Source organism: Geotrypetes seraphini, chromosome 16, assembly GCF_902459505.1.
Source record: "Geotrypetes seraphini chromosome 16, aGeoSer1.1, whole genome shotgun sequence".
NCBI classification, from domain to species: Eukaryota; Metazoa; Chordata; class Amphibia; order Gymnophiona; family Dermophiidae; genus Geotrypetes; species Geotrypetes seraphini.
Genome location: NC_047099.1, coordinates 37,328,012 through 37,354,296, shown reverse-complemented (window position 1 = coordinate 37,354,296; position 26,285 = coordinate 37,328,012). Strand labels below are relative to the sequence as shown.

The following is a 26,285-nucleotide window of genomic DNA, read 5'->3' as shown; positions in this document are numbered from 1 at the left end:
GTAAAACTAGCACTATCATGGTGTCAGGACACACAAACTTGGGGAGGTTTAGAATTTCTCTTCAGAAGCTTCTGCAGTACTTGTTTCTTGCACAAGGGGGCGCACTGACCCAGGAATGATGCGGGTAGGTCGGAGGACATGCTTCAGAAGTAGCCTTTCCCATAGCTAAAGACCTCATGAGGCTTCAGGGCACAGCTGTCACGCCTGCCCTAATGTGTAACACTGGCTGTCCAAGACGCACTAAGGACCTGCTTTCTCACATGGGCTGTTTGATACCCCAGTTCAGGGTTCATTTTTATGTAACATACTGCTTTGCGTAGGGAAAGAGCGGCAGGCTGCCTGTGCTCAAACCGTGTTCTCGCAGTAGGGCAGGGATCTCAAAGTCCCTCCTTGAGGGCCGCAATCCAGTCGGGTTTTCAGGATTTCCCCAAAGAATATGCATTGAAAGCAGTGCATGCACATAGATCTCATGCATATTCATTGGGGAAATCCTGAAAACCCGACTGGATTGCGGCCCTTGGGGAGGGACTTTGAGATCCCTACAGTAGGGTGAAAGGCTAGATCTGAGGGGAATGCAGCCCCATTCCCTTTTCTGGCTACAACCCACCACCCCAAAACTACCTGGCTTCCCTGTCACCGTAGCATGTCTGTTAAGGTCCTTTAAAGAGCTCCTAGAGACTTGGCTTCATGTTAGATTTTCTTTCCTGTTTTCTTATTTTGTTCTGGTGTCCAATGTTTACTTGTGGGTTTGTAAAAGGAGAGAATTGGCCAGATGTTAAGCACCCTGCAGTCTTTGGGCTGAAAGGTCACCTCCCTCTTTTTAGCTGCAGCTTCTGGGTCTTGTGTAGGGGTAAGATGAGGTTCTGGTTCATAGAGGGGCTAAATCCTGTTATGGGGGGGATGGGAAAAGGGAAGTAGGCTCTGGATAAGAAAAAGAGTGGCAGGCAGGGGAAACTGATGTGATGCTGCCCAGGAAAGAGGAAGCAGAAACGACTCTTCTTCCCCTGGCCGTACTGGACAGCCTGTGCCTCTTTTTCTCCGACATCAAGCTTGTTTTTGTATCAATGTGAACTTAATGTTTAGTGGGGGGGGGGGAGTGAATTTGGCAGCAGTGCCATGACTCACTCGCTCACTGGGGCAGAAACTCTCGTCAACTGCCAGGAGGTTTATACTAGGCAGGGGTTAGCACAGCTGCCTGGGCTACGCAGAATGCTAGCACCTGGTGAACGAGCCCATCTTAGTTTTTCTGTCTGCAGCTTGAGTGGGAGATGACCTTGGCAAATGCAAGCGAAAGGCCCAGGCTGCCGGCAGTAGAGAGGAAGCCAACGTGACTGCCTGAGTGGCAGTGTTTTCCCCGGAGGGGTCACGTTTCTCCTTTGCTGGCAGCAGTACAAAGTCTGACCTCAGCCTGCCTGAATGCGCTTCTGTCCTGGAAACCCTTCTTCAGCCTAAGTGTGCATTACCGTGGCTTGACAAGGCTGTGATTAATCTTCCGGCTGCTGGAATGTTTCTGCTGCAGGAAATCTCTCACACTTAGAGCAGCCGCAGCCCAAGCACCAGGTCTCCATCTGGCATTGCCTAAGACTGCGGTGGCTTAGGGCTAACATGTGCAAGCGAAGAGAGCAGTGACTGGGCACTTGTGTGTCTCGCTGCTAGGGTGCACATTTGTGGTCCCACTGCTTTTTGGCAGAGGTGTTGCTAAAAGCCCAGTCTGGAGGGGATGGGGGCAGGCATTTCCTCCTTGTGGCAGGGATGCACCAGCATGAATCAAGAATGAGCTGGATTGCCGGCATCAGTGGCTGAAGCATACTACAGAGGTCTTAGGCTTCTTAGATGGCAGGAGCTGGAGTGTGGGCAGCAAACCACTTTGGCTGGTGGGGTTTGGGATCCCTGGCAACTGTTGCCACAATTTTGGAGGGGGCCCTCTTGTGGAAATGCCACTGATCTTGGACAAGTAATTTAACCCTCCATTACCCTCAGCAGACAATAGCTAAAAAAAAATATCAACCAGCTAGAATGTTACAGCGCTTTTCCTAGGCAAGTTGAATCTCTGAACCTGTCCTCTCTGGACTCAGTTCGTGACACCAGGCCACGTACCTCCCTGCCACGAGGTGAAGAAAAGGGTCGCAGGCAGAAAGAGCTTTGTACCTTCATGTCAGCTCTACAGCCAAAGGGTCATGCGCCTGATCTGAAATGCCGGTTGCGTATAACGCCTCTCGATCTCCGATTCTAGTTCCTCTAACTTCCCGTTGTATAAGCCAAATCAGGGACCATTTCAAGGGAGAGTTTTTACTTTACAGATTTGAATCAGGGCTGTACAGGATCCAGCATTATTGTGAAAAGACAAACAGTTCAAATTATGTCCTCTCTCCAAATCTGGAGCAGTTTAAAGTTCAGGTTCAGTCCTCCTCATCTTCCTCTTCCATGGCTGCCCGGCTGGCTACAGCATTGCCAGCCGATCCCCGTTGGATGGAGACTATCCCACTCAGAAGAGCGTATCCGATCATAGCTATCAGCCCCACCGCCACTGACAGAATCTGATTTCGCCGCTTATGAGGTTCCTCATCTCCATCTTGTGACTCGGCCTGAGGCTTCTTTGGGGATGTGGACTGGGAAGCCACTGCCAGGAAAGAGAAGAGAGGCGGTGAAAGTATTACCTCTGTGGCCTGTTCACGGCTGCAGTTGGGCATGGGGAGGTACTTACCTGTATCCCAGGCGAAATACATGCCGAGGATGGAGACACAGTAGTTACATAGATTGTCCAAGGTCTTCAAATGCTGCTGTAATTTACTGCTGGGCAGCTTTGCTTTCAGGAGGAGTGCCAGGTGGCTGAAGATATGAGCATCCAAGGAGGCTGGGCTGCAAGAGAAAGCACAGATCACAGCTCTACTGCAGTTAAAGAGCAATGAGTGGGCCTGTGAAGTCACTGAAAGCAATGCAACGCAAAAGGGAGCTCATGGATGCTGCAGTCCCTGTCCCTGCCAGCAAGAGGCGCACAAGCAGTGGGGAAAACTCACAGGTTCTCTAGTCTCGGTCTCGCTGTAGGGAATGTTGTAGGCCTACTGTCTAAGAGGGGACACAGGCTGCAGGCCCAGTCTTTCTCAGAGAAGGCACTCGAAGAAATGGTGTGTGTGTGGGGAATTCACATGTCCTGCAATCCCAGTGTTTCCCACAGGTGGCACTGTAACATATAACAACACAGTCCATCCAGTCTTCAAAAACACAATGGCTAGCAGAAGGTAGGATGCGATGCTACATATTCATACTTGATCATGACTTGTCCTTGCCATTTTCAGGGCACAGACCGTAGAAGACTGCCCAGCTCTAGCCTTGTTCTCTAACTGCTGAAGCTGTCCTCTGAGCCCCATTTCATCGGGGCACAGACTGTAGAAGTCTGCCTGGTACTGGCTTTGCTTACCGGAATAATTGTGAGCATGCTGTCTAAGGTGGACCGCCCGGGTCCTGCAGTCCCAGTCTGTGCCAGAGGAGGCACTGACGGGGATGGTGTGGATTTGCTGTCTGAAGGGGAACTCGGGGATTGCAGTCCCAGCCTCTCCCAGCGGAGGTGCTATAGGCTGCAGGTGCTAAGAGAGCAGATGAGGCCAAGGAAGGCAGCTGGAAACTCCTCTGTAATGTCTGACTAAAGAAATCCGATTCCAAGTCTTCTGCAGGCAGGAAGTAACTCATTCAACTGAACATTAAGTGCATAGGCTCAGACATTATGGAGCCGCTAAAGAAAAGGCGTTGGTACAGTTTGCTAGTCCAAACCGCTCCCCCTGCTGGTCCGACTCACACAGGAATACAGTAATGCTTCGAATCATGGGACCCATGAGTCACCCCACCATCCCCTATAAAATGCTAAAACAGCAGAGGCACACTTATCACAAAAAGACGAGGAGGGAGTAGTGCTCCAGATAATCACATGCAGCCGTCAAGACGTGCAGGGATCCTCCTGGATCCCGGCTGCATACAGCAGACCAGCTGTTTTGCTTTAAGCACTGCCTTTCTTGCTGCTAGGGCCAGAGTCCATGTTAGGACCAGCAAACACACCACTCGTTCTGCCCTAACACAGGTACATAGATGGACAAGGAGATCAAACAGGTAGCAGAACCGGGATTAGAACGACACATTTTTGCTTCCTGGTCTGGAACACGGATCCCTGCAGCGTTCTTGGTGTGTGAGACAGGGAGGGAGGGCCTAGGCTCATCATGCATGTTGTACTTGTCTGCTTTTATACCGTGTTTCCCCGAAAATAAGACCTAGCATGATTTTCGGGGTAGGTCTTAATATAATCCCTCCCTCGAAAATAACTCTAGTCGCCGGCAGCACTGCTTACCCCCACCAAGCAGCTGAACCCCCACTGACACTTCCATCTCTCCCTCCCATTAGAACGCCGCCAACCGCAAGACCGATATACCTTGCAAACGGCAGTGTCGGCAAAAATCTAATCAGGCTGCTTTGCAGCCTTTTCCCGCCGGGGCGTTCCATGTGCTGCATTGCTGATGACATCATCAGTGATGCGGCAGAGGAACGTCCCAGCGGGAGAAGGCCGTGAAGCAGCCTGATTAGATTTTTGCTGACGCTGCCGTTTGCAAGGTATATCGGTCTTGCGTTTGGCGGTGTTCTAATGGGAGGGAGAGATGGAAGGGTCGGCGGGGGTTCGGCTGCATGGCGGGGGTAAGCTCTGGGCTGGCAGACATAAGCTGCTTCCATGCCCCATTATCCTCTGCTCCCACATCAGGCAACTTCCTAATGCTACTCACAAATCTCCGAAGAAGAATTTCTGCGTTCCCAGCCTCTGGGACAGGAGGGACAGGCACTCCTGAGCATCTTTGTACAGCTGTGAGAAAGAGAGAGAAGCAGTTCTGTTCAGACGTTGCCCCACTGAGCCATCTTCTCTCAGAGAAAGACAAGCAGCAACAAAGTGGTAAAAACTCTTTAAAATATCAAAACATTTGTCTATGAGGTACGCAATCTATAAGCAATCAGGGTAAATGGAGAAGTGACTTTTAAATGAAGGCCAGGCTCACCATGGACAGCACAAAACCATCAGAAACCCGTCTTGTCTAATAAAAATGTTGTGGATTGAAGATGAAAAGGAGAAAAGGGCAGAGCCAGCCACACAGGCGGCCCTGTGACTCACCCCTGTTTATGATGATTGTGGGTGAAAACCTCCCTCCCTCCCATATTCCAGGGTTACCTCTTTCTCCAGCTCCTCCTCATCCTCGATCCAAGTATCTCCGCGGATCATCCGCAGTCTCTCCACATGCTGCCTGTGCATCCGGTTTGGAAGAAAGAAATTCAGAGGAAAGGGGATGGACTCTGCGTACCACTTCCTGGTGTGTTCCACATAGTTCTTGGCATCGATCCAGAAGGTATGAATCTGGAAAGGGAACAAACATGAATCTGTAGGCAAACTGGAGAGTGGAGTGGTAGCCCTTACTGTCCGATGTTATATTAAACATAAAATATGGCTGGATAGACTGTCTCCTATTGGCATAACTGGCACAGCTCACAAATGGTTTTCTGGTTTTCGTAACCAGAAATTTAGAGTAGCTGGGGATAATAGTCAATCGAATTGTTTCCTTTCCTGTAGGGTCCCACAGCAGTCTATTGTATTTTGTTCCCAATTCTCTTTCCTCTACCATAGTCCGTCAGCCTCAGTAAAACAATCTTTCCATCTGAGTATATGTTTCTATGTAGATGACATTTTAAATTGTTCATTATGCATCTAGCAGCTTGTCTGATCCAATTCCGCTTCAAAAATGTTTAGTCCTGAATCCCCAAAAGACTACAGTATGCTGGATTACGGGACACACTGCTATGCCAGCTGTTATCCCAGTGTTTGTTGATAAAGTTCCAAAATCTTTGCTTTAGTGGCATAATTCAAGAAGCGGGCTATGACTGAACATGGCTGAGCCCCCGCCGCCCTCCAATTCTGCGGACCCTCTCCACATATGCTGGTCTGAAGGACGGCGCCAGGCCCAAGGCTTGGGGCAACCGCTGCTCCGTGATGTCCACTAGCTCTGAATCCCGAACAGTTTCCAGAATGTCTACGAGGAGTATGTTGTTCCGTCTACTTCTGTTCTTGGCATCCTCAGTGCGCTCTTCCAGTGTTTTTAACTTGGGACTCGAATGAAGTGATCCGCTGCCACCGCCCAATCCTCTGATTCCGAAATTTTCTCTTCTACTCTTTGTATACGAGCAGCGTGGCCCGCGATACTATCCTGCGCCTCCTCCAACCCAGTATGTAATTTGGATAGTTATTCATCCAGTAATTGCGATAAATGGCGCACTGATTCCTGCATGCTGAACTCATGCGCCTGCAAGCCCTCCGTAGCCGTACTTGCCGTCGCCATGTTGGGGTTTTTACGGGCTTCTTGCCAGGCCGTGGTGTCCTTATCGGCAATCCATGCAGGGAATATAGTGACAAACCGAATCTCGCCCTCCGTTCAGCCACGACCACTCAGAAAAATAAGTAGGAGCAGAAAACTACCACCTTGCCTCTGCTAGCAAGTGATTTACGGGGGTTTTGTTAGGGTGAGGCGCAGAGCTCAGGCAGGAGACGTCTGGCTAGTTCGCTGCCAGCATGTGACCCCTACCTAGTCGGTATTATAATGTCATAGAAACAGACGGCAGATAAGGGCCACGGCCCATCTAGTCTGCCCACCCCAATGACCCTCCCCTACCTTTCTCTGTGAATAGATCCCACGTGTCTATCCCATTTGGCCTTAAAATCAGGCACGCTGCTGGCCTCAATAACCTGAAGTGGAAGACTATTCCAGCGATCAACCACCCTTTCAGTGAAAAAGAATTTCCTGGTGTCCCCGTGCAGTTTCCCTAGCCTCAAGGTGACTATTTCAAAAAAGCTGGTTACTACATTGTTTTCTTATCACGTTGCTCCCATCTTATTTACGATCTATATCAAATTTTAGTGCATTTTAAAAGGCGCAAAAATATAATCTCTGTTGATTCCAGTAGGATGATGTTCATCTGTATTGTTTTATCTTAACACATTTTTTTTTTCTATTCCGCCTTTACCTAAATAGTTCAAGGACGGATAACAGAAATAAAAGAACTAGGCCAGATAAAAAAAAAACAAACAACTAGCATAGCATGATTAAGCCCAATTTAAATCAATCGTGATGGAAACAGATTTTAAAAGTTTTCTGAACCGAAGATAATCCCAACAGACGTGTAAATCCCAAAGGAAGTTGGTTCCAAAAACGAACCAATTGATCACGAATTGACAAAGAAAATTGTTGAATAGGCTTTTTACATTCTTAACCGTAGGAAATTTTTTTTTTTTTTCCCAATTCTTTATTCATTTTTTCATCTTACATCAAGTGAACAATATTACATCATTTAATTCCTATACATCACTTGAAAATTATTCCATATTATTTATTTCAATACATATTTTAAATCCCTCCCACACCCACCCTCTCCACAAATAATGCAAATCAAACGTATCGTACATGTAATGTGTCCAAAATAATAATAAACCAATAATGAATCGATATATCCCCCCCTTACCCATTATTCTAATTATCCTTTAGTGTATAAAGGTGCCTATTCATTACAATATGTTATCAATGGTCCCCAAATTTTTTTGAAATTGTTATAACCGTAGGAAATTTCAATTGAAAACAATTTCTCATTTGACACTTAGGGCTGCTTTTACAAAGGTGCGTTAGGGCCTTAACTAAATTGCCACGTGTGTTAGACCTGAACGCCAGCGTTATTCTAGAAGCGTACCGCACGGTAGTAAAAGGAGCCCTTAGAAAGAGGGTTATATGATAAGGGACACTAGATTTGTCGGATAATCAGGAACATTACCTGTTAAGATCTTATAAATTGTAGTCCCCTATCATGAATTTTATTCTAGCTTCCAAAGTCTACTGTAATAGGGTTGCAGATGCTCAAATTTCCATAAACCAAATATTAATCTTGAGCCAACTGTAATCGATTAATGAGAAATTTAGAGCAGACAACCTAAATACTAGGTTGTAGCTGTAAACTGAGTTATCATATGTCTATCCTAGATTTACTGATTTCATCTCTCTTGTGATGTTATTTGTTATGAACTTTTGGCTACAGAGGAATATAAATGACTTAACTGATATTGTAAATTTGTGGGGGGGTTTTTACCGTACATCGCCTTGATTTACGTGTTACAAAAAGGCATGCCATCAAAAATTTAATAAGCAATAGTACAATTGAAAATGGGGCAAGCTTCCCACCCATATAACAGCAGTTCAAGGCCCACTAAGAGCAGCGATGGCACAGGCAGGATCTAACAGGCATATAATTAACCCTTCGGCTTTCCTACAGAGGCATTCAGCATGCAGATTCTGCAATAAGAACTGAGCAAGCGGTGGTGCAGAGACTACTCACCAGGGCTGGGAGCAGCTTCTCCTCCAGCAGAGACATGAACGCCAACGTGTCAGCCCCCTGCCTGGCTGACAGGTCATAATCTGCATTATATTTCTGAGAAAGAGAGAGAGTGGAATGAGCAGCGCATGGGAAAGGCAGAGCAAAGCAGAGGGGCCAGGTCATCTCCCCATAATCAGAAACATCAAAGCTCTTTGTCCATCTTGGAACAGAGACGGAAGCCAGAACGGAACTTGCTCTTTATCTGTGGCAGAGGTTCTAGAATTGATGGAGCAATTAAAACCCGGCTAAATTAGGTCAGGCCAAATTGCTCACCTGCGTCAAACTTTTTACTATGTGACTCCGCTTTTCAGCGCGTTCAGTGAGTTGTTTTACAATTGTAACCTGAGGAAGGCATTTAGATTACGCCTAGCATCCGATGTCAATCTGCCTCCATGAAACAATCACTATTTTTTGTAATCAAATATGTAATATGGACTTCTGTTAGATTAAACCAAAAAAAAAAACTCTGTGGAGTGACGATGTTCCTAAATGGACTTTATTTGAAAGTGTCAAAAGTTCCAAAGATCCACTGAAATCATCCACATAAGAGCCTTAAAGGACCTAGTCCGCTAGGGATACAGGACCCAACACGGTCCACGTTTCGACAAAAAGTCTTCTTCAGGGGTCCCTGGTGATCCTATAAAGGTGAATACGTGGGAAACAATTGTGTGGTGAGCCGGAAGTGAGACACTGCTTGCATTTGCAATAGAAAGGCCAAATGGAATTTGGATCTGCAAATTCCATCGGTGCGGGATTTGAGGTTAACGTCATCCGGGGATAGTATCTTCCATTGCATTGGTCCCAGGGAACGGAACAACCTCCCCGAGTATGTTCGTCAACAGCAGAATATACAGAATTTCAAGAAATCACTTAAAAGGCACTTATTCTGTCAGATGAAATATAGGGTCTGAGATTGTTTAACTGGAGACTGTTGATTGCAGGGTGATGGTCACTGATGCCCTCTTTGGTCTGGACTGTTTTATGGTTATGGTGCTGTTTGTCGTTGATGCGACTTAGAGTTGTAAAGTTGCAGTATATTAGAAATTCTTAAATATGTGAAATAAAATAGCTGGCCCGGCCTAGTTTAGCCAATCTTGCAAGTTTTTAATTGCTCCGTCAATTGCAGAACCCCTGCCACAGATAAGGAGCAAGTTCGGTTGCTCTGCATGTGTGATTACATCCGTATGCTATGGGTCAAAGTGCACTTACTGATACCCACAAGAAATCCAAGGTTTCTACATTAAAAAAAAAAAACCCCCACAAACAGCAGGGTCAGCAAAGGACATGGAGAAACTCACATTAAATGTGGAAGCCAGTGCCTCCCACTGGATGACTCAGCAGGGACCCTCATCTCTCCAACCACACTGGCATCTCAGATCTCTGTGTGGCCCCCGGCCAAAAGGTTTACCCAGCCTTGTATAAAAGACAAGCATTTCTAAAACAGTAGTGGGGAGGAGGGAATGCAATGCCAGGATGTTATCTGCTTAGAACTGGATCAATTCTCACCCCCCCTATCTCCTTTCCCCTATCCCTCTTTAGCAAACACGCGTGATTCACAGATGAAGTGTGCTCTGAGTTCATGTCAGACACTAAGGAATTGTAATGGAGCCTCTCATCCCGCCAAACCCATTAGCTTCACATTTCTCCCTTTTAACAGCTGTATCCTCTCCCTGTCTCACACTGACGCACAAGCCAAGCCCGTGCAATCAGAGTCCCGGGGACGGGTCAGTTTTACTGGGCAGCTGGAGAGTGTCTTTCAGCTGCGCTGGCTGGCCTGTTCTTCCATGCATTGCCTCTAATAATCTGCATGCGTTCTGCTGAGAGCTGGGGTAGGGAGAGGAGGTACAAGGCAACAGCTGGTGTCCCCTCCCCAGCACACACCTGGCTGCACTCACTCTCCTCCCAAGGAAGCAGACTTTATGTAATGGTACATTCCTGCTGCTCAAGACCGTTCCAAAATATTCCATTTATCAGCGCAGCTGGACAGATGCTGTCCTGATAAACAAGGCTGGTTTCAATTCTTTACTGGCATCTGAGTCCAGGTGGCCTGCAGGAATCACCATAAAGTCTCAGACGGTCTCCAGAGCCCAGAGCCAGACTTCCTGCGGGCTCTATGGGATACATGACCTCTGCAGCAGTCATGGTTTGAATTAATTTCATTGTGCAACTGTTTTCAATGACATTTTAGCTACTTCTGGGGAAGGACGTATCTTTCATGGGTGGGTCCCCGGGTTTCCACATATGCATGCTATTACTTCTGTGGGTTCTTTCGGGTCAGGGTTTCAACCTGTTACTTAGAAGTCTCACTGACCCTTTTAACGCACACAGGGCACAGCAAACTCTCACTTTTGCCAGGGAAAACTAAGGCAGGCAAGCTACCAGTCATTTTATTCAACGGAATATCTCCAGACCTTACTCTAACGCGCAAACAAGCCTGAGGCCTCATCACACTTGGAGGAGACAAGAAATATATGTTCCTCCTGGGTAAAGCTCATCAAAGTATAACATATGATCAGCTCACCCTTCCGAAGACGGAGCACTAAATCACTGAATTACGTGTCACGCCACAGGCCTCGGGAAGCACTTTAGCCCATGTGCGCTGGATTGAAAATGGGGCGATCCAGTGGGCTCAGTATTCCAGGAGCTCACCTGCTTGCGAAGATGCGTGATGATCTGGTGCGTCTGAGAGATCACCCCGTTCTCCTCCGTCCTCAGGGCCGGAAGGCTTCCTGCACATAAACGGAAAGAGTTCTGTGAGAGGCAGCAAATAAGATCCTTTGCCACATTCACCCGATTCTTTCACCGCACCTCCTTGTTTTAATGTTCGAGTTGCACCTTCTTGCATGGTTTTATTTACACTCTCCAAAACTAGCAACCCTATTTCCTAAAGCACTGGAGGGATATAGCTTTAGACACTAAAATTTTCACATTTTTTTTTCTGTGATATAACCTGCGTTATCAGTTACTACTAGGAGAGACGCACTTCTGTTTTGGCTCTTTTTGAGTTATGATCTCTTGCTTTTCCTAACATGTATGTACGCTTCCTCTTCCCTCTACTCATTGATTCCAAATACATCGCCTGGCATCTGAAGACCCTTTACCTGATGGGCTTTTCCAAGGATTTGTGATCTTGTGCACTTTGAGAGGAGCTCCAGAGAATCTGGCGTAAGTCTGCAAGAAGAAAAGAGAGAGAGGGGCTGCTGAGACGACTTGTGACAGCTTTGCAGAAAGCTGGAGAATTCCCACCCCACAAACTGGGAGCAAAGTTCCAGGAAAACACAGCACCCCACCTTATGCCCTGAATTGCAAAGGCAAATGTTTTACAAGGCTCTTGGTAGCCAGATGTTCTAACATCGTCTCTTGATCCCACAGGTCCAACCCAACACAGGTAGAAATTAACACACTAAACACCTCTCAAAAAGATAGTAACTACTCAACACCCCCCCCCCTTCCAAATAATCCTACAGAGTTATGTGACAAGTGATGCCAGTGGGGTGGAAGCCTTCTCTGGGGTTGTGCGGTGGGTAAGGGTGCAGCAGCAGACATGAATGCAGCTTTTGAACTTGCCAATGGAAACAAAGATGCTAGGGCTGGCAGCCTTGTGGGATTACTTCATATGGTTCCAGGCAGAGATTCCCAGCCCAGGAAACAGGGAATTCTGTGGTTTGCATAATCTTGGTGCATCTGTGAAATCGTGTGTGTAATTACAGCCTGAGCTGCAAAGATCTGCAGACTCTGTGGAAGCAGCAGAGAGAGAGAGAGGGTAGGGCAGAAATGTTCTTAGGGCCTCATCAGGGACACTCTTCTGCTCCAATCCTAAGCAGAGCTAATGGGCCACTCTGATACCTTAGGGATAGTATCAAACATTGCCAGGTGGGCAACCCAGGGCAGGTTCCTACTCCCTGGGTTGGCTGGGACGTTACAGAGGGAGTGTTAATGACCCCTAGGGAAGGAGAGAGTCCCAGTCATTGTTCAATGGCAACACTTACTGGCCAGGGAGTTGCGACTGCAACAGTATCTGGGAAAGTCCTCTTCACAAAGACTTTTTGCAATCAGGAACATCTTCAGCTTGTCATAACTGTTCACTAAATACAATCGTCAGCCCTGGATTTCGTCCCTTGTAAAAATGGCATTCCACCCACACCCCCTGCGAGACTTCACAGGATAATTTACGGTAGATACATGTTAGATAAAATCTCTTGGATGCTTGTCAACGTTTACATGGCAATACAGAGTTTTTGTACATATCCAGAAAAAGGTACAGAGGGCTGCTGGGAACTGGTGAGAGCGGGGTGGAGGCTGGAAGGAGAACCAGCGAATGCAGAGGCCAGAGGGAAAACCAACAAGGGATAGCTTTACGATGTTGGTGGCAACATAAGCACATTGGAGCAGGAGGAATCTGGGTTGACCACTGATGGATCTTTAGTCCCAGTATGGCAATTCTTATGTTCTTAGGTGGTACAGGCTGGGTTACAGAAGTGAGAAGGGGTGAATATGTAATATTTTCAGCGATATTGCAAAGGCTTACTGAAGGAAGTTAAGAAAGGTTACAGAAAATTTCACCAGGTGGTTTAGACCTGTTTCTAGTAGATTAAAGGAATGGACAAATCTTGCAGAAGGCTGCACCAAGATACTAGGTTGTTGGCTTCTTTCTCTGTTTTTGTGTGAATTCCCAGGGCTGTCTTCACATCTTCCTCTCTTTCTTATGGTCCTGACAGGTTCAAAGGACTTGGGTGTGATTGTATGTGATGATCTTAAGGTAGCCAAACAGGTTGAAAAGGTGACAGCGAAAGCTAGAAGGATGCTAGGGTGCATAGGGAGAGGTTTGGCCAGTAGGAAAAAGGAGGTATTGATGCCTGTGTATAAGACTTTGATGAGACCTCGTTTAGAATATTGTGTACAATTCTGGATGCTGCACCTTCAAAAAGATATAAAAAGGATGGAGTCGGTCCAGAGGAAAGCTACTAAAATGGTATGTGGTCTTCGTCATAAGGCGTATCGGGACAGACTTAAAGATCTCAATCTGTAGACTTTGGAGGAAAGGCGGGAGAGGGGAGATATGATAGAGACGTTTAAATCACAAATTATGAAAAAATGTTATTAGCTAAGTGGTGGTGACGTTTGAATAGGATCTATAAGGGAGTAAGAATCAGGGAGTGGGTCATTGGTATGGGCAGACTCGATGGGCTATGGCCCTTTTCTGCCGTCAATTTCTATGTTTCTATGTTAATGTAAATGCGCATGAGTCGAGTCTCTTTAATTTGAAAGGAAACTCTGCAATGAGAGGTCATGGGATGAAGTTAAGAGGTGATAGGCTCCGGAGTAATCTAAGGAAATACTTTTTTACAGAAAGAGTGGTAGATGCATGGAACTGTCTCCAGGAAGAGGTGGAGACAGAGACTGTGTCTGAATTTAAAAGGGCATGTGATGGGCACGTGGGATCTCTCGGAGAGAGAAAGAGATAATGGTTACTGCGGATGGGCAGACTGGATGGGCTATTTGGCCTTTATCTGCCATCATGTTTCTAAAATCATCTTGCAGAGCAGGAAAGACATTGCAGCAGAGAGGAGGGTAGGGAAAGGAGCCATTCAAGGGCAGGCTGGAACTGTTTACAGAGCTGGAGCCCATGTGAAATGCAGCTAGTGAATGCTCCAACATGAGCTCATGGTTTTCATTAGAAACGGCTGCAGGCTAAGCAAAACCATGAAGCATTCTTACTGAAGAAAGAGCACATGTTTATTTTGTGGTTCTCGGTGAGAATATTTACAAGAAACATCATAGAAGCAGGATCTCCCTAACAGAAGATGGATGAATTGTGGCCTGTGTGACAGGCTGCTCGCCACGAGAGGTATTACGATCTCTGAATCTGACGGGTTTGAGCTCAGAAGGGGGAACAAGACCCCTTTCTAAATGAAGGTGTAGTTGCCGTCTCTGGGACCCGAGAAGTTAACATTCTGCACCTCAGTAAAAGGGCTTAGAGGTTTTATATAAAAGCACATGGAAAGATGGGATGGTTTAGTGTCAGTAAATTATATCTGCCATCAAACAAGGCTGTCATTAGTAGGACAAGAGACAATGGAATTATCAGAGCACCCGTCTCTTCTGGGCCTCAACTCAATCACATCTGGCCTCTCTGGGTTTAGATGCCATTCATAATTTACTGCATTAATCACAGCTCCTTCCAGAGCCCTGGCTAGCATGTCCTGACAATATGGCCACTAGGTGTCACTGTTGAATAACAGCTGAAAACCACTCTCCTTCCCAGTAACCCCTGGCTGCTGTGGATTTGGCGGAGGGGGGGTGGGCAGAGGTTTGTGGCCTCCAGTGAATCTGGCAAATGGATCATCCAGGTAAGCTTTGTTGGGTTCAAGGGATTTGATTCCATGCTGCTGGATTTTTTTTTTTTTTAAACATGATAACATAAGCACACCACTGCCGTATAAGGTAGCTCCAAAAATGCACAAATGCAACACCCACATTCCACGTGTTCTGAAGCATGTACTTGCATGTTGTACAACATACAAACATGGCAGCTCCGCTTCCGTCCTGCCCGGGAACATGTAAAACAAAGTACAGGCTTTCCGCACCAGATATGTAGCTGTGAAATTCTATAACGTGAATCCCCACATTTTATAAGAGTACCCAGAATAACTTCTGCTTAAGACCGGCTGCCAGGGCAACATCTGTGTAACCACGTATACAGTGTTTTCCAATAATCTTCTTAGCATACCCAAAAATGATTGCCAGTACGATACCTCGGTCGCTTGGGTGGGTCTGCTATTCTCACAAGCGAGGTAAAACTGGCTGCTCTTTGAAATATTTTCCTGAACCTCAGAGGAAACTAGGCCTGTTCTTTTATTTATTGAAATATCTTTTTAAATACAATTTCTTTCCATGCTCCCATGTGCTCTGCGGCTCTGCACAGTGGACTCTATTGATACTGACAGCTTAAAGGAAGTCTACCCAGAAGCTGCCTCCTGCCTGACCATTTCATTCCTAAAACCTTTCACCACAGGCAAATGGAAACCTTTTGCGGGCGCCCAGCATCCTCTCCCCAGAGATATATGCATCCCCTGAATGTACCAGTGTACTGAGCAGGCAGCGACAGTCTGTCCCACTGCTTTGGAACAAAATCCGATACCGCCTTCCTGTTCAGCATCAGATATGAATTAGACATCAGAGCCCCCAAAGTCCAGCAGATTTCCAACATGTATACAAAGATCACATGCACAATTAACTCTGAGCGCTAGCTCAATTACTCATGGACCAAGAGATGTATAAGAGGAAACTTGAAGAACTGAATATCCTAGAGAGGAAAGGAGGGATGGGGGTGGGGGAATATATTACAGATGTTTAAATACCTGAAGGGCATTAATATGCAAGCCGATCTTTTTCAGAGACAGGGAAGCAGTACAACTAGACATTATAAATCAAGGCCAGGGAGGTAGACAGCAGCACCTTCAGGAAACAGAGAGGGTGGCGGGGATGGGAACAAAAACTGTGACAAAATTCAGAAAAGCATGTCAAACACAGAGGAATCCTATAAAGCAGTCCTGGAGGACCACCAGCCAGTCGGGTTTTCAGGATAGCCCTAATGAATATGCATGAAAGAGATTTGCATGTAATGAAGATGATAAAAATGCAGATCTGCCCCATGCATATTCAGTAGGGTATCTCGAAAACCTGACTGGCTGCGGGTGCCCCAAGGACTGGACTGAGCAAGTCTGTCTGCCCTTCTCTGCCAGTCAGACCCTATGCCTGACTATACCTCCACCCCTGCAGACCGATAGGCATGCTCATGGACGAGTAGAGGTGAGAAGACTTAGCTTGCAACCTATGAGACACTGCCGAGTCTCCAATGGATGCCAAATAGCCTGTGTTCAAACCTTTGTTCTGCAGGGGAAAGATGGGGATGGCCCCGAGCCCCTGGGAAGCAAATGCAGGCCGGCTGACAGGTACCACCAGGGATTGACCGAAGTCTGCGTGATCTCAATGCAGGCAGAGCTGAATAATCGCTCCAAGCACCAGAAACACCCAAAAAGGGACGAAAAACACACCAAATAAAATCATAAAATGTGGAGCGCTGAACAAACACACTCCTGCTGGCACCTGTGCAGAAGGGAAAAACTGTAGGCTGAGCTAAAGGAGCCCAGTGAAGTACAGCAGAGACAAAAAAGATCCGGAGTGGATTCCTTCTGCAAATGGCACGCGGCCATGAGGACATTACCCAACTGTCTAGATCAGTGTCCCGCAAACGTTTTGGTGCCAGGGCACACTAAACCCAATGCCGCGGCCAGAAGGCATCCGGAAGTGTGCGGATGTTGACTTGATGATGTCACACACATGTGATGCTATCACGTTGAGATCCTGGCTCCGTCCCTAAACCTGTCACTTCGCCAGTGGGGGATCTTGGAGGAGTCTTAGTTTTGTTCCTGTCATTATAACGCGTTTCAGACTAAAGTAGATTTTGATCAGTTTACATTTAAACTACAGATTATTCACCCATTCTCCAACACATCCTCTTCTTACAATGATCGATCCATTGTTAAGAGACCATCGAAGTGGATCCCTCCATGTCTGAAAGATCCTCTCATAGAGGCATTTTCCACGTGTCTTAAATGATATTGCAAAATTAGAAAGCAAAACGAAATATGTACGCCAAAATTTTACAAGAGTACAAGTCAATGTTTCTAATACGGTCACTTTCAGATAATCCTCACATTGTCATTATCAGGTCAGATTACAGACAGGAAGTTCTGAGACAACTCAACGATCAACATTCCTATTTACCTTTGAACGAAAACTCCACAACTCGACTCGAGGAAGAAATTGATGAACTTATCGATATATCTTAAGGAGCTGGCTCTCTTACCCAGAAAGAAAGGGATTTTTTAAAAAAGTACCTCATCCTGTCAGATCTACGATCTACGTGTTACCAAAAATTCATAAATCCCTGACACACCCACCAGGTAGACCTATAGTTTCAGGTAATCAGTTTTGGAACCTTTGTCAGTTTTTGTTGATCATTTTCTCAGGCCATATATACCCAAAATCAATTCATACATAAGAGACTCAGCACATTTAATTACAATTCTTGACTCTCTTGATGGGGACTTATCGGACATCATTCTTGGTCACACTGGGCATTGATGCCATGTATACAAATATTCCGCAAACATCTGCATTGGCCATTATAGAGAATACACTACATGGAAGAGATTATGACCAAGGAATACCTAATAGGTTTATTCTTGAACTTGCCACAATTGCATTGACTGAAAATTATTATGAATTCCAAGATAAGTAGTATCAACAAATCACAGGCATAGCCATGGGAGCAGTCATGGTACCCGGCATTGCAAATTTATCTACAAAAACACCTTTTCAAAGATAATATCCACTTATACAAACGCTACATTGATACTATTTTAATTCTATGACGAGGCAATGAAGAACAATTAGATCTATTCTTCAAATGGTTGAATATTAGAGATTCTCATCTTACCTTCAAGATAAATTTCAAGGACAGAGAAATAAGCTTTCTTGAGATCTTGATACGCAAGAACTATTACCATCTTACCACTACCCTATACAGAAAACCAATGGGTCGTAATGCATTTCTTCACTGTTCAAGCCATCGTAATCCATCACTTAAGAAAAACTTACAATTCTCTCACTCTCAATTCCTTAGATTAAAAAACATCTGCACGGATTTCAAAGATTTTCAAGTGAATGCATTCAACATGGCTGAAAGATTCAGACAATGGGGTCCCCTATAGCCGCAATCCAAGAGGGCTACAATAAGGCACGTCCAAAACTTCTCCAGATATCGTCTGTACCTTGAGATACATCTTTCAAAAGATATTCAGAAGATTATTAGATCCAAAAAGCTTATTATTGCACATTCAAAATGCAAAAATCTAAAAGAAAGACTGGTCCATTCAAGATTGCCTAGTTTTACTTCCTCGTTTCCACTATCAACAGGGACAATGTAACAAAACTAAGAGTCAGAAAAGATACTGTGTAAACAAAAACAAACCGACTCTATAATGGTAACTCAACCAACGAGGAGGACCCGTTGTGTTAAAATTCAGCTCAGAGGTATAAAACTCTAAAGAGGAGGAGGTAACCCCCTCTTAGGAAAAAGAGTTTATTTTCCAATCATTGCTTCATAACAAACGAGTCCAACTCAAAGGTTTGAATGATTGTAAGGTATATATGTCTTGCTAATGATGCAATATGCATTCAAAACATTTTTCAAAAGATAATCAGAATTTCTGCATTCAGGTAAGCACTAAACAATTTTTGCATTCATATAGTAAATGCTCAAAAAAGGTACTTGTCAGGGTCCCGACGTGGCCCCGTTTCGGTGTCTACTTCAGGAGACCCCGTCTGGCTGATTAGCTTGCTTACAAATTGACAACCATGTAACATTTGAAAAAAGATCTGAAATGCAAAAAACAGAATCAAAAGATGCAATAGAGATGGGCTGATACCTTCTGATAGCCCCAAAACCATGCATAACTTAATAAGGCTTGCGACTAGCCAACAGGACAGGAGCACAAAAATGTACGTACCGTTCAGCAGATGAAAAAATTCTTTGTGCTACATAGTGTACCCGCCCCCACTGCGGTATTTAAACCTGAGAAAGGCGGGAAAAATAAACGTGGCAAACGTGATGACATCACTATTACACTGGAAACAGAGTACAATGCAAAAAACTTCAGAAAATGATCACGGGAATCAGACGTGATCAGAGGAAAGCCACCCACTCGATTTCATTATTGAGGCCATAAGGGTGAAGAGTGTTAAGATCGTAGATCCATTTCTGTTCCTTTCTCCACAGCATACGAGCTGTATCACCTCCCCTGGTAGTACTGTAGCAATCCAGAACTGTAAATCGCAAATCTGTAATGGCGTGGTTGTTATTCTGCCAATGCTGCACCAGGGGAGCTTCTTGCACTGCGGTGCGTATGCGGCTCATATGTTCCCCAATACGATACTTTAAACTGCGGGTGGTATTCCCCACATACACAAGTTGACATGGACATGAAATGGCATAAATAACATGGTGAGTGTTGCAGTCAGTCGCACGCTGAGTATACTTGCACCAAGGAGGTAGAGACATTTGTGAAGAAGTCACACTAAACTGGCAATATTTGCAATGTCCACATGGTAGGTGCTGACCTCTGGCAAAATTGGTAAATGCTGGATTCAAAAATTGTGAATGTGTGACCCGCTGTTTCAAATTAGAAGCTTTGGAAAAAGCAAATCTAGGAACTTCTTGAAATGCTCCATGATATTGTAGAATGGGCCAGTGACGTTTGATAATTTTCTTTATCTGGAAAGCGTGAATAGAATAAGGTATCACACAGACCAATGAACTGGCTTCAGATCTATGTTGTGATTGCAATAACAAAGACCTATTGGCATATAATGCTCGTTTGTAAGCTTTTTTAAGGACAGAAGGAGGATAACCCTTCTCCAAGAATCTGTGTTGCATTTCATCCGATCTGTATACATATTCTTCCACCGTTGAGCACAGTCTCCGAAGTCGTAAAAACTGTCCAGTAGGAATATTATTCCTTAAGTGTTTTGGGTGGAAGCTATCATATTGCAACAGATTGTTTCTGTCTGTAGGCTTACGGAAAATAGATGTATTAAAATGTCCATTGGTGAATGTGATAGTAATGTCCAAAAAAGCAATTTGATGAATGTCCATGGTCATAGTGAACTGTAAATTAGGGTCACGACTGTTGAGCCAATCATAGAACCGTGCTAGGTCCTCTGAAGTGCCAATCCAAACAGCCAGCACGTCATCGATGTATCTCTTCCAAAATAGGAAAAATTGCCAAAACTCAGAGGTGTACAAAAACTGACTTTCAAACTGGGACACATACAGGCAGGCTATGGATGGGGCCATTTTGGACCCCATAGCCGTGCCTTTAATCTGTTTATAAAAGTCCGAATCAAATTGAAAATAGTTCATGCTGAGAGCAATCCGAGCTAAATCCAGCAAAAACTGTACCCTACTGGCTGGTAATTCCTGGGATTGAAGTTCAACCTTAATGACCTCAATGGCTTCTTTTTGGGGAATATTAGTGTATAAGGCTGAAATGTCAAATGTTTTTGTTTACATAGTTTTACTTCCTCTGCAATGTATACAGTTCTTTCAGGTTGAACGACGACAAGAAAAAGGAAATCCAGCAAGTCTAGTAAAAATGAGGTGAACCAAGGACGAACTGCAGACAAGGTTTATTTTCAACAAACAAACAGATTGTTGCCTACAAATAGACCACTTTATCTATATATATCTATATCTATATAAAATTGGATGTTCCAGCATAACTCTGAAACGCATGGACAGATTTCAGCCAAATTTGGTATACGTATTGTGACAGGGAAGCCTCTGTCACTGGTTCAAAATCTGCTTTAAACCCTGCCACTAAAGCAAATGTGCCTATTCCTAAGCCAAGGAAGCTGCCCATTAACTGTTCCCAGTACTAAGATCAGACAGGCAGGGCAGAACAGAGAAGGGATAGCAGAGAAGAACAGAATGCCTGTTCCAAGCCACTATAATCCCTTTTATAAACCATCTGTTAATTCTCCAGTTAAACCTCTGGTCAGGCAATCTGACACAGAAAGGGTTAAGGAAAGGGATGGAGCTCGATGAGAGTTTGATGTGTGAAAATGAGGATGGCCTAAATAGCAGAAATTAAACCAGAATCCCTGTATGCAAGCAAAGCATAGTGAGTTGGGGATGGGTAATGCTAACTAACCTTAGAAGGAGAAATAAAGCCCAGAGTGGCTTCAGTGACCCGACATTTCACATCCCTGATAGTGGGAACTTTTGGGAGGGGATGGTTCCCAGACCACTGCCCAGAAATAAGAGGAGTCAGTGGGATATTCATACTTCAGGCAATCAGGTGGGGAGAACTTCCTGAAGATACATAGTGGACTCAATACAGTAATTGTGCCAAGCCTAGAAAGCGTGGAGCTAAAGCCCAGGGCCTGCTGGTCCACAAGGGCTCTTGTATATAAGTTCTTGAAACCAGAATGTTGCCCAAGCCTGTGCAAGACATGGCATCAGAACTATGGGAAAGAAATCCTGTTTAAAGGGAAATGTTTTGGCGTCTTTCCTGACTGAAGCAAGGACTTGCTGGAAAAGAGAACTTTTGTTTGTGATAAATCTTTTCCAAGCATCATCAGCCAGTGTGGCTGTATTAGAACCAGAGCAATTGAACTGGATAATAAAACTTGGAACTGGCAATTATTGGTGGAAGTTTTTTTTCCTCTTTTCTTTTTCTCTGCTGTGCTTCTTCCAGAGTGGTCCTCCAAAGAGTGCTATTCTTGCACCTGGGGCGGGAGCCGAATTGCCAGCACTAGGCTTACCCCTGGCCCCATCACAATATGACTTACTATCTGGGGGAAAAATACTGTGGGGGGTGGGAAGGGGGCCACATATAAAAATGATAAAAACCACAGAGTGTCTAATCCATAGTAACTCTGAAACGCATGCAGAGATTTCAACCAAACTTGGTATACATATGACTTACTATCTGGGAAAAAATACTGTAGCGGTGGGAAGGGGGTCACGTAAAAATGATTGAAAACAACAGATATTAGTGTCTAACCCATAGTCTTCAGCCTCACTGAGATGATGTTCCAGCATAGAGAGATTTCAACCAAACTTGCTATACATATGACTTACTATCTGGGAAAAAATACTGTGGAGAGGGGGGAAGGGGGTGACATCAAAAATGAGAGATATTAATGTCTAACCCATAAACGTATGGGCAGATTTCAACCACACTTTTCTGGATACTTTTTGTTTCAATGATAAGACATTAAATTAAAAGTATCAAGAGAAGCGTGGAATAACTTGAAAGTTTCATGGCTCCACATCATTCTCTTCTTGGTTGGGCTGAGAACTTTTCAGCGGCCCCTTGTATGCACACATTATACAATCTCTCCGTGTGTACAATTCTGGAGACTGCGTCTTCAAAAGGATAGCAACAGGATGGAGTTGGTCCAGCGGAAGGTTATTAAAATGGTCATTGATCTTCACCGTAAAGCATTATGGGGACAGACTTTGGGATCTCAAGATGTATACTTTGGAGGAAAGGTGGGAGAGGGGAAATATGATAGAGATGTTTAAATAGCTATGTGGCATAAATGCACATGAGGCAAGTCTCTTCCATTTGAAAGGAAGCTCTGGAATGAAATTAAAAAGTGATAGGCTCAGAAGCAATCTAAGGAAATATTTTTTTTTTTTAACAGAAAGGTTGGTACAGAAGGTTGGTACAGAAAGGGGGCACTCGGAGAAGCTGAAAGGGGACAGGTTTAGAACCAATGCTAGGAAGTTCTTTTTCACTCAGAGGGTAGTGGACACATGGAATGCGCTGCCGGAGGCTGTGATAGGACAGAGTACACTCCAGGGTTTTAAAGAAGGATTAGATAAATTCCTGAAAGATAGGGGGATTGAGGGATACAGATAGAGGTAGAGATGGGATATAGATAGAGGTAGAGATGGGATATAGAGAGAGTTTAGATAGAGACCAAGGGGATTTAAGGGTTCAGACAATGATCACCGTACAGGTCATGGGCCTGATGGGCCACCGCAGGTGCGGACTGCTGGGCGCGATGGACCTCTGGTCTGACTCAGCAGAGGCAACTTCTTATGTTCTTATGGTAGATGTATGAAATAGTCTCCGGGTAGAGGTGGTGAAGACAAAGATTGTCTGGATTCAAGAAAGAATGGGATAGACATGTTGTATCTCTTTAAGAACATAAGCATTGCCATACTTGGACAAACTGAAGATCCATCAAGCCCAGTATACTGTGGCCAGGAGAGGAGGAGATGCCTTTATAATGTTTTTATATATATCAAAAAAGAACAAAACAGGGGAAAACAAAACCACAAACACAAATGCAGAGAAACCAAAATGGAATTGTCCAAATCAGAAGGATGTGCACTAAAAAAGTGTCCTCCAACTCATCTGATAATGTGAAGATCTTTATTACTCGACATGTACATGTTTCAGCCGACAGATGAGACAGTCCCTGCTCAAAAGTGTTTACAGTCTAGTCAAGCCAGACAAACTGGACAAGGTGCATTAATACACTGTGCTTAGGTGGAATTACAGAGAGAATGATAAGACATATCATGATTCCCTATCTGGATATATACATACACAGGTGTATAATCCTCTTCTGTGTGTATATAGATAGATAGATAGATAGATATAGTAGTGTGTTGTACATATTTTGACATGCATCTCCTGATTGGTAAGGCCCGACTTTAGTGCAGGAAGAGGTGGTCGGAGCATACAGCGAGCATACAGCTGCCCTCTCCAGTCTCCCCCACAAAAAACCGTATTCGCGGGTTTTCATGATTCACAGGGGTTCCTGGAATGGAACCCTCGTGAATAGCGGGGGAGTACTGTATATGTCTATATGTGTGTGTGTGTATGTATATATACATATATATATATATATACACATAAATATATAGTAACATAGTAGATGACAGCTAAACATAGTAACATAGTAGATGACACTAAATTTATAACCGCAATCCAGTCCAGGATTTCCCCCATGAATATGCATTGAAACCAGTGCATGCAAATAGATCTCATGCATATTCATGGGGGAAATCCTGAAAACCCAACTGGAATAGGGCTCTCGAGGACCGGAGTTCCCTACCCCTGCTCTAGCTCTAACCCAGGGGTGTCAAAGTCCCTCCTCGAGGGCCTCAATCCAGTCCAAGATTTCCCCCATGAATATGCATTGAAACCAGTGCATGCAAATAGATCTCATGCATATTCATGGGGGAAATCCTGAAACCCCGACTGGAATACGACTCTCGAGGACCGGAGTTCCCTACCCCTGCTCTAGCTCTAACCCAGGGGTGTCAAAGTCCCTCCTCGAGGGCCTCAATCCAGTCCAGGATTTCCCCCATGAATATGCATTGAAACCAGTGCATGCAAATAGATCTCATGCATATTCATGGGGAAATCCTGAAACCCCGACTGGAATACGACTCTCGAGGAACGGAGTTCCCTACCCCTGGTCTAAGCCATCTATAAGTCTCGTCCTTCCTTTAAAACCCCCTACCCCGTCCCCTCACCAGCACGGCCAGGCAGTCCACGTCCACGCTGGGCAGCCCCCAGTCTCCCTTCCAGCAGTACAGCTCCATGGGCGCCGCCATCTTGGCCCCCTGACCCGCTCTAGCTCCGCCGCCTGGCAACCAACCGCCCTCTGCTTCCGGGTGTCGGCGCCAGAACACGCCCTCTTCCCAACAGCCTCCGCGCGCCCTCACGCTCACAAGCCTGGAAACCGCCGCCGCCGCCGCCCCCTAGCAACCTATTGGGCCGTGTCCTAGCAATGGCCCCGCCCCGCAGCCTTCCAAGTGTGTGTGTGGGGGGCTCCTCCCCCTAGCAACCACGATCCCTCCCCCTAGCAACTTCCCGCTTAATTTATTCTCGTTGGTCGGCTCCGTCCTGCCCTGCTGCAGTGCGGCTGAAGCGTGTGCGCCAGGCGAAGCCACGCCCCTCTCCTTCTAAGGCGGTTTGCGTGTCGAGGCCAGGGACTACAATTCCCAGAAACCATTGTTCCCAAACCTGGCTGGGACTGAGCCAGGCGACATGGAGTCATCTGGAGAGGCTGGATGGAAAGTCGCCCAACTGCATTGACCCTTGCCTTTTGCAGAAAGAGTTGGGCCCTTGAGGGAAGGGGGCTGGTGTGCACATGTGGTTCCCAACCCTGTCCTGGAGGACCACCAGGCCAACCGGGTTTTCAGGATAGCCCTAATGAATATGCATGGAGCAGATTTGCATGCCTGCCACTTCCATTATATGCAAATCTCTCTCATGCATATTCATTAGAGCTAGCCTGAAAACCCGATTGGCCTGGTGGTCCTCCAGGACAGGGTTGGGAACCACTGCCCTACATCTCTCTATAGCTGGCCAAGCTACCCACTTGGAGGAGGAAGACTATTTGCTCAGTCCTGGTTTTGAACTTACAACCCAAAGATGCAGAACTTCAAAAATCCCTGACATTTTAACTCATTGAAATCAGCTCTACAGGTCCCATCAGGGCAGGATTAATTCGTCGAGGGCCCCTAGGCACACAAGTACACTGGGTCTCCTGCCCCACCCCACCATGCACCCAGGCGGAAACAGGAAGCAGCATCAGAGGGAAGCTTTGGACAAGCTTGAACAATTACAGCTCCCGTTGCCTTTACTTACCCGCGTTGCTTGCTTGTCTTTCTTTCTGTTGATGGGGGGGGCTGCGTTGCCGATTGATGCTGGAGGGGCCCATCGCCGTTTGGAAAAAACAATGTTGATGCCCTCCTTCATCGAGCCCCCCTGACCATTTCGGGCCCTAGGCACGTGCCTACTTGGCCTACTGGTTAACCCTGCCCTGGGTCCCATAATTCACCAGGATGGGGTTGCCTGAAATCCAGAAACTGCACAATTTGGTTGTGTCTTGTGTAATTAATGAATGCATTCTTTGTGATTGCACTGCCTCATAAACTCTACCCAGCTCTAATTTTTCTGGGAGGTTTCTGCAGTTCAGCATTCTCTGCTGTCACCTACAGGGTGTCTCTATACCAGGGATCTCAAAGTCCCTCCTTGAGGGGCCACAATCCAGTCGGGTTTTCAGGATTTCCCCAATGAATATGCATTGAAAGCAGTGCATGCACATAGATCTCATGCATATTCATTGGAAATCTTGAAAACCCGACTGGATTGCGGCCCTCAAGCAGGGACTTTGAGACCCCTGCTCTATACCTTGATCATACCTCCCTCAGGGTTTCCCTGTAACTTAATCATGCCTCCCAGAAT

At 45.6% G+C, this 26,285-nt stretch overlaps 1 protein-coding gene across 1 annotated transcript; it reads right to left on the bottom strand.

The window, feature by feature from the left end:
- Positions 1 to 518: 518 nt before the first annotated feature.
- MTX1 (metaxin 1) lies at positions 519 to 24,777 on the bottom strand. Its single transcript, XM_033924389.1, has 8 exons — positions 24,566 to 24,777; positions 11,538 to 11,607; positions 11,086 to 11,165; positions 8,398 to 8,490; positions 5,201 to 5,383; positions 4,764 to 4,840; positions 2,705 to 2,859; positions 519 to 2,620 (listed from the first exon to the last, which is right to left on the bottom strand). The coding sequence occupies exons 1-8, from the start codon at positions 24,644 to 24,646 to the stop codon at positions 2,400 to 2,402; spliced, it is 960 nt and encodes a 319-aa protein (XP_033780280.1). The 5' UTR covers positions 24,647 to 24,777; the 3' UTR covers positions 519 to 2,399.
- Between the last annotated feature and the right edge of the window lie 1,508 nt (positions 24,778 to 26,285).

Excerpts from the sequence above, each read along its gene's own strand:
- MTX1 (XM_033924389.1), bottom strand. The coding sequence starts at position 24,646 with ATGGCGGCGCCCATGGAGCTGTACTGCTGGAAGGGAGACTGGGGGCTG. Across the intron at positions 5,384-8,397 it reads AGAAGCTGCTCCCAGCCCTG|ATTCATACCTTCTGGATCGA; the intron begins GTGAGTAGTCTC and ends TTCCCTTTCCAG. Across the intron at positions 2,860-4,763 it reads AAATTCTTCTTCGGAGATTT|CCCAGCCTCCTTGGATGCTC; the intron begins GTGAGTAGCATT and ends TTTCTCTTGCAG.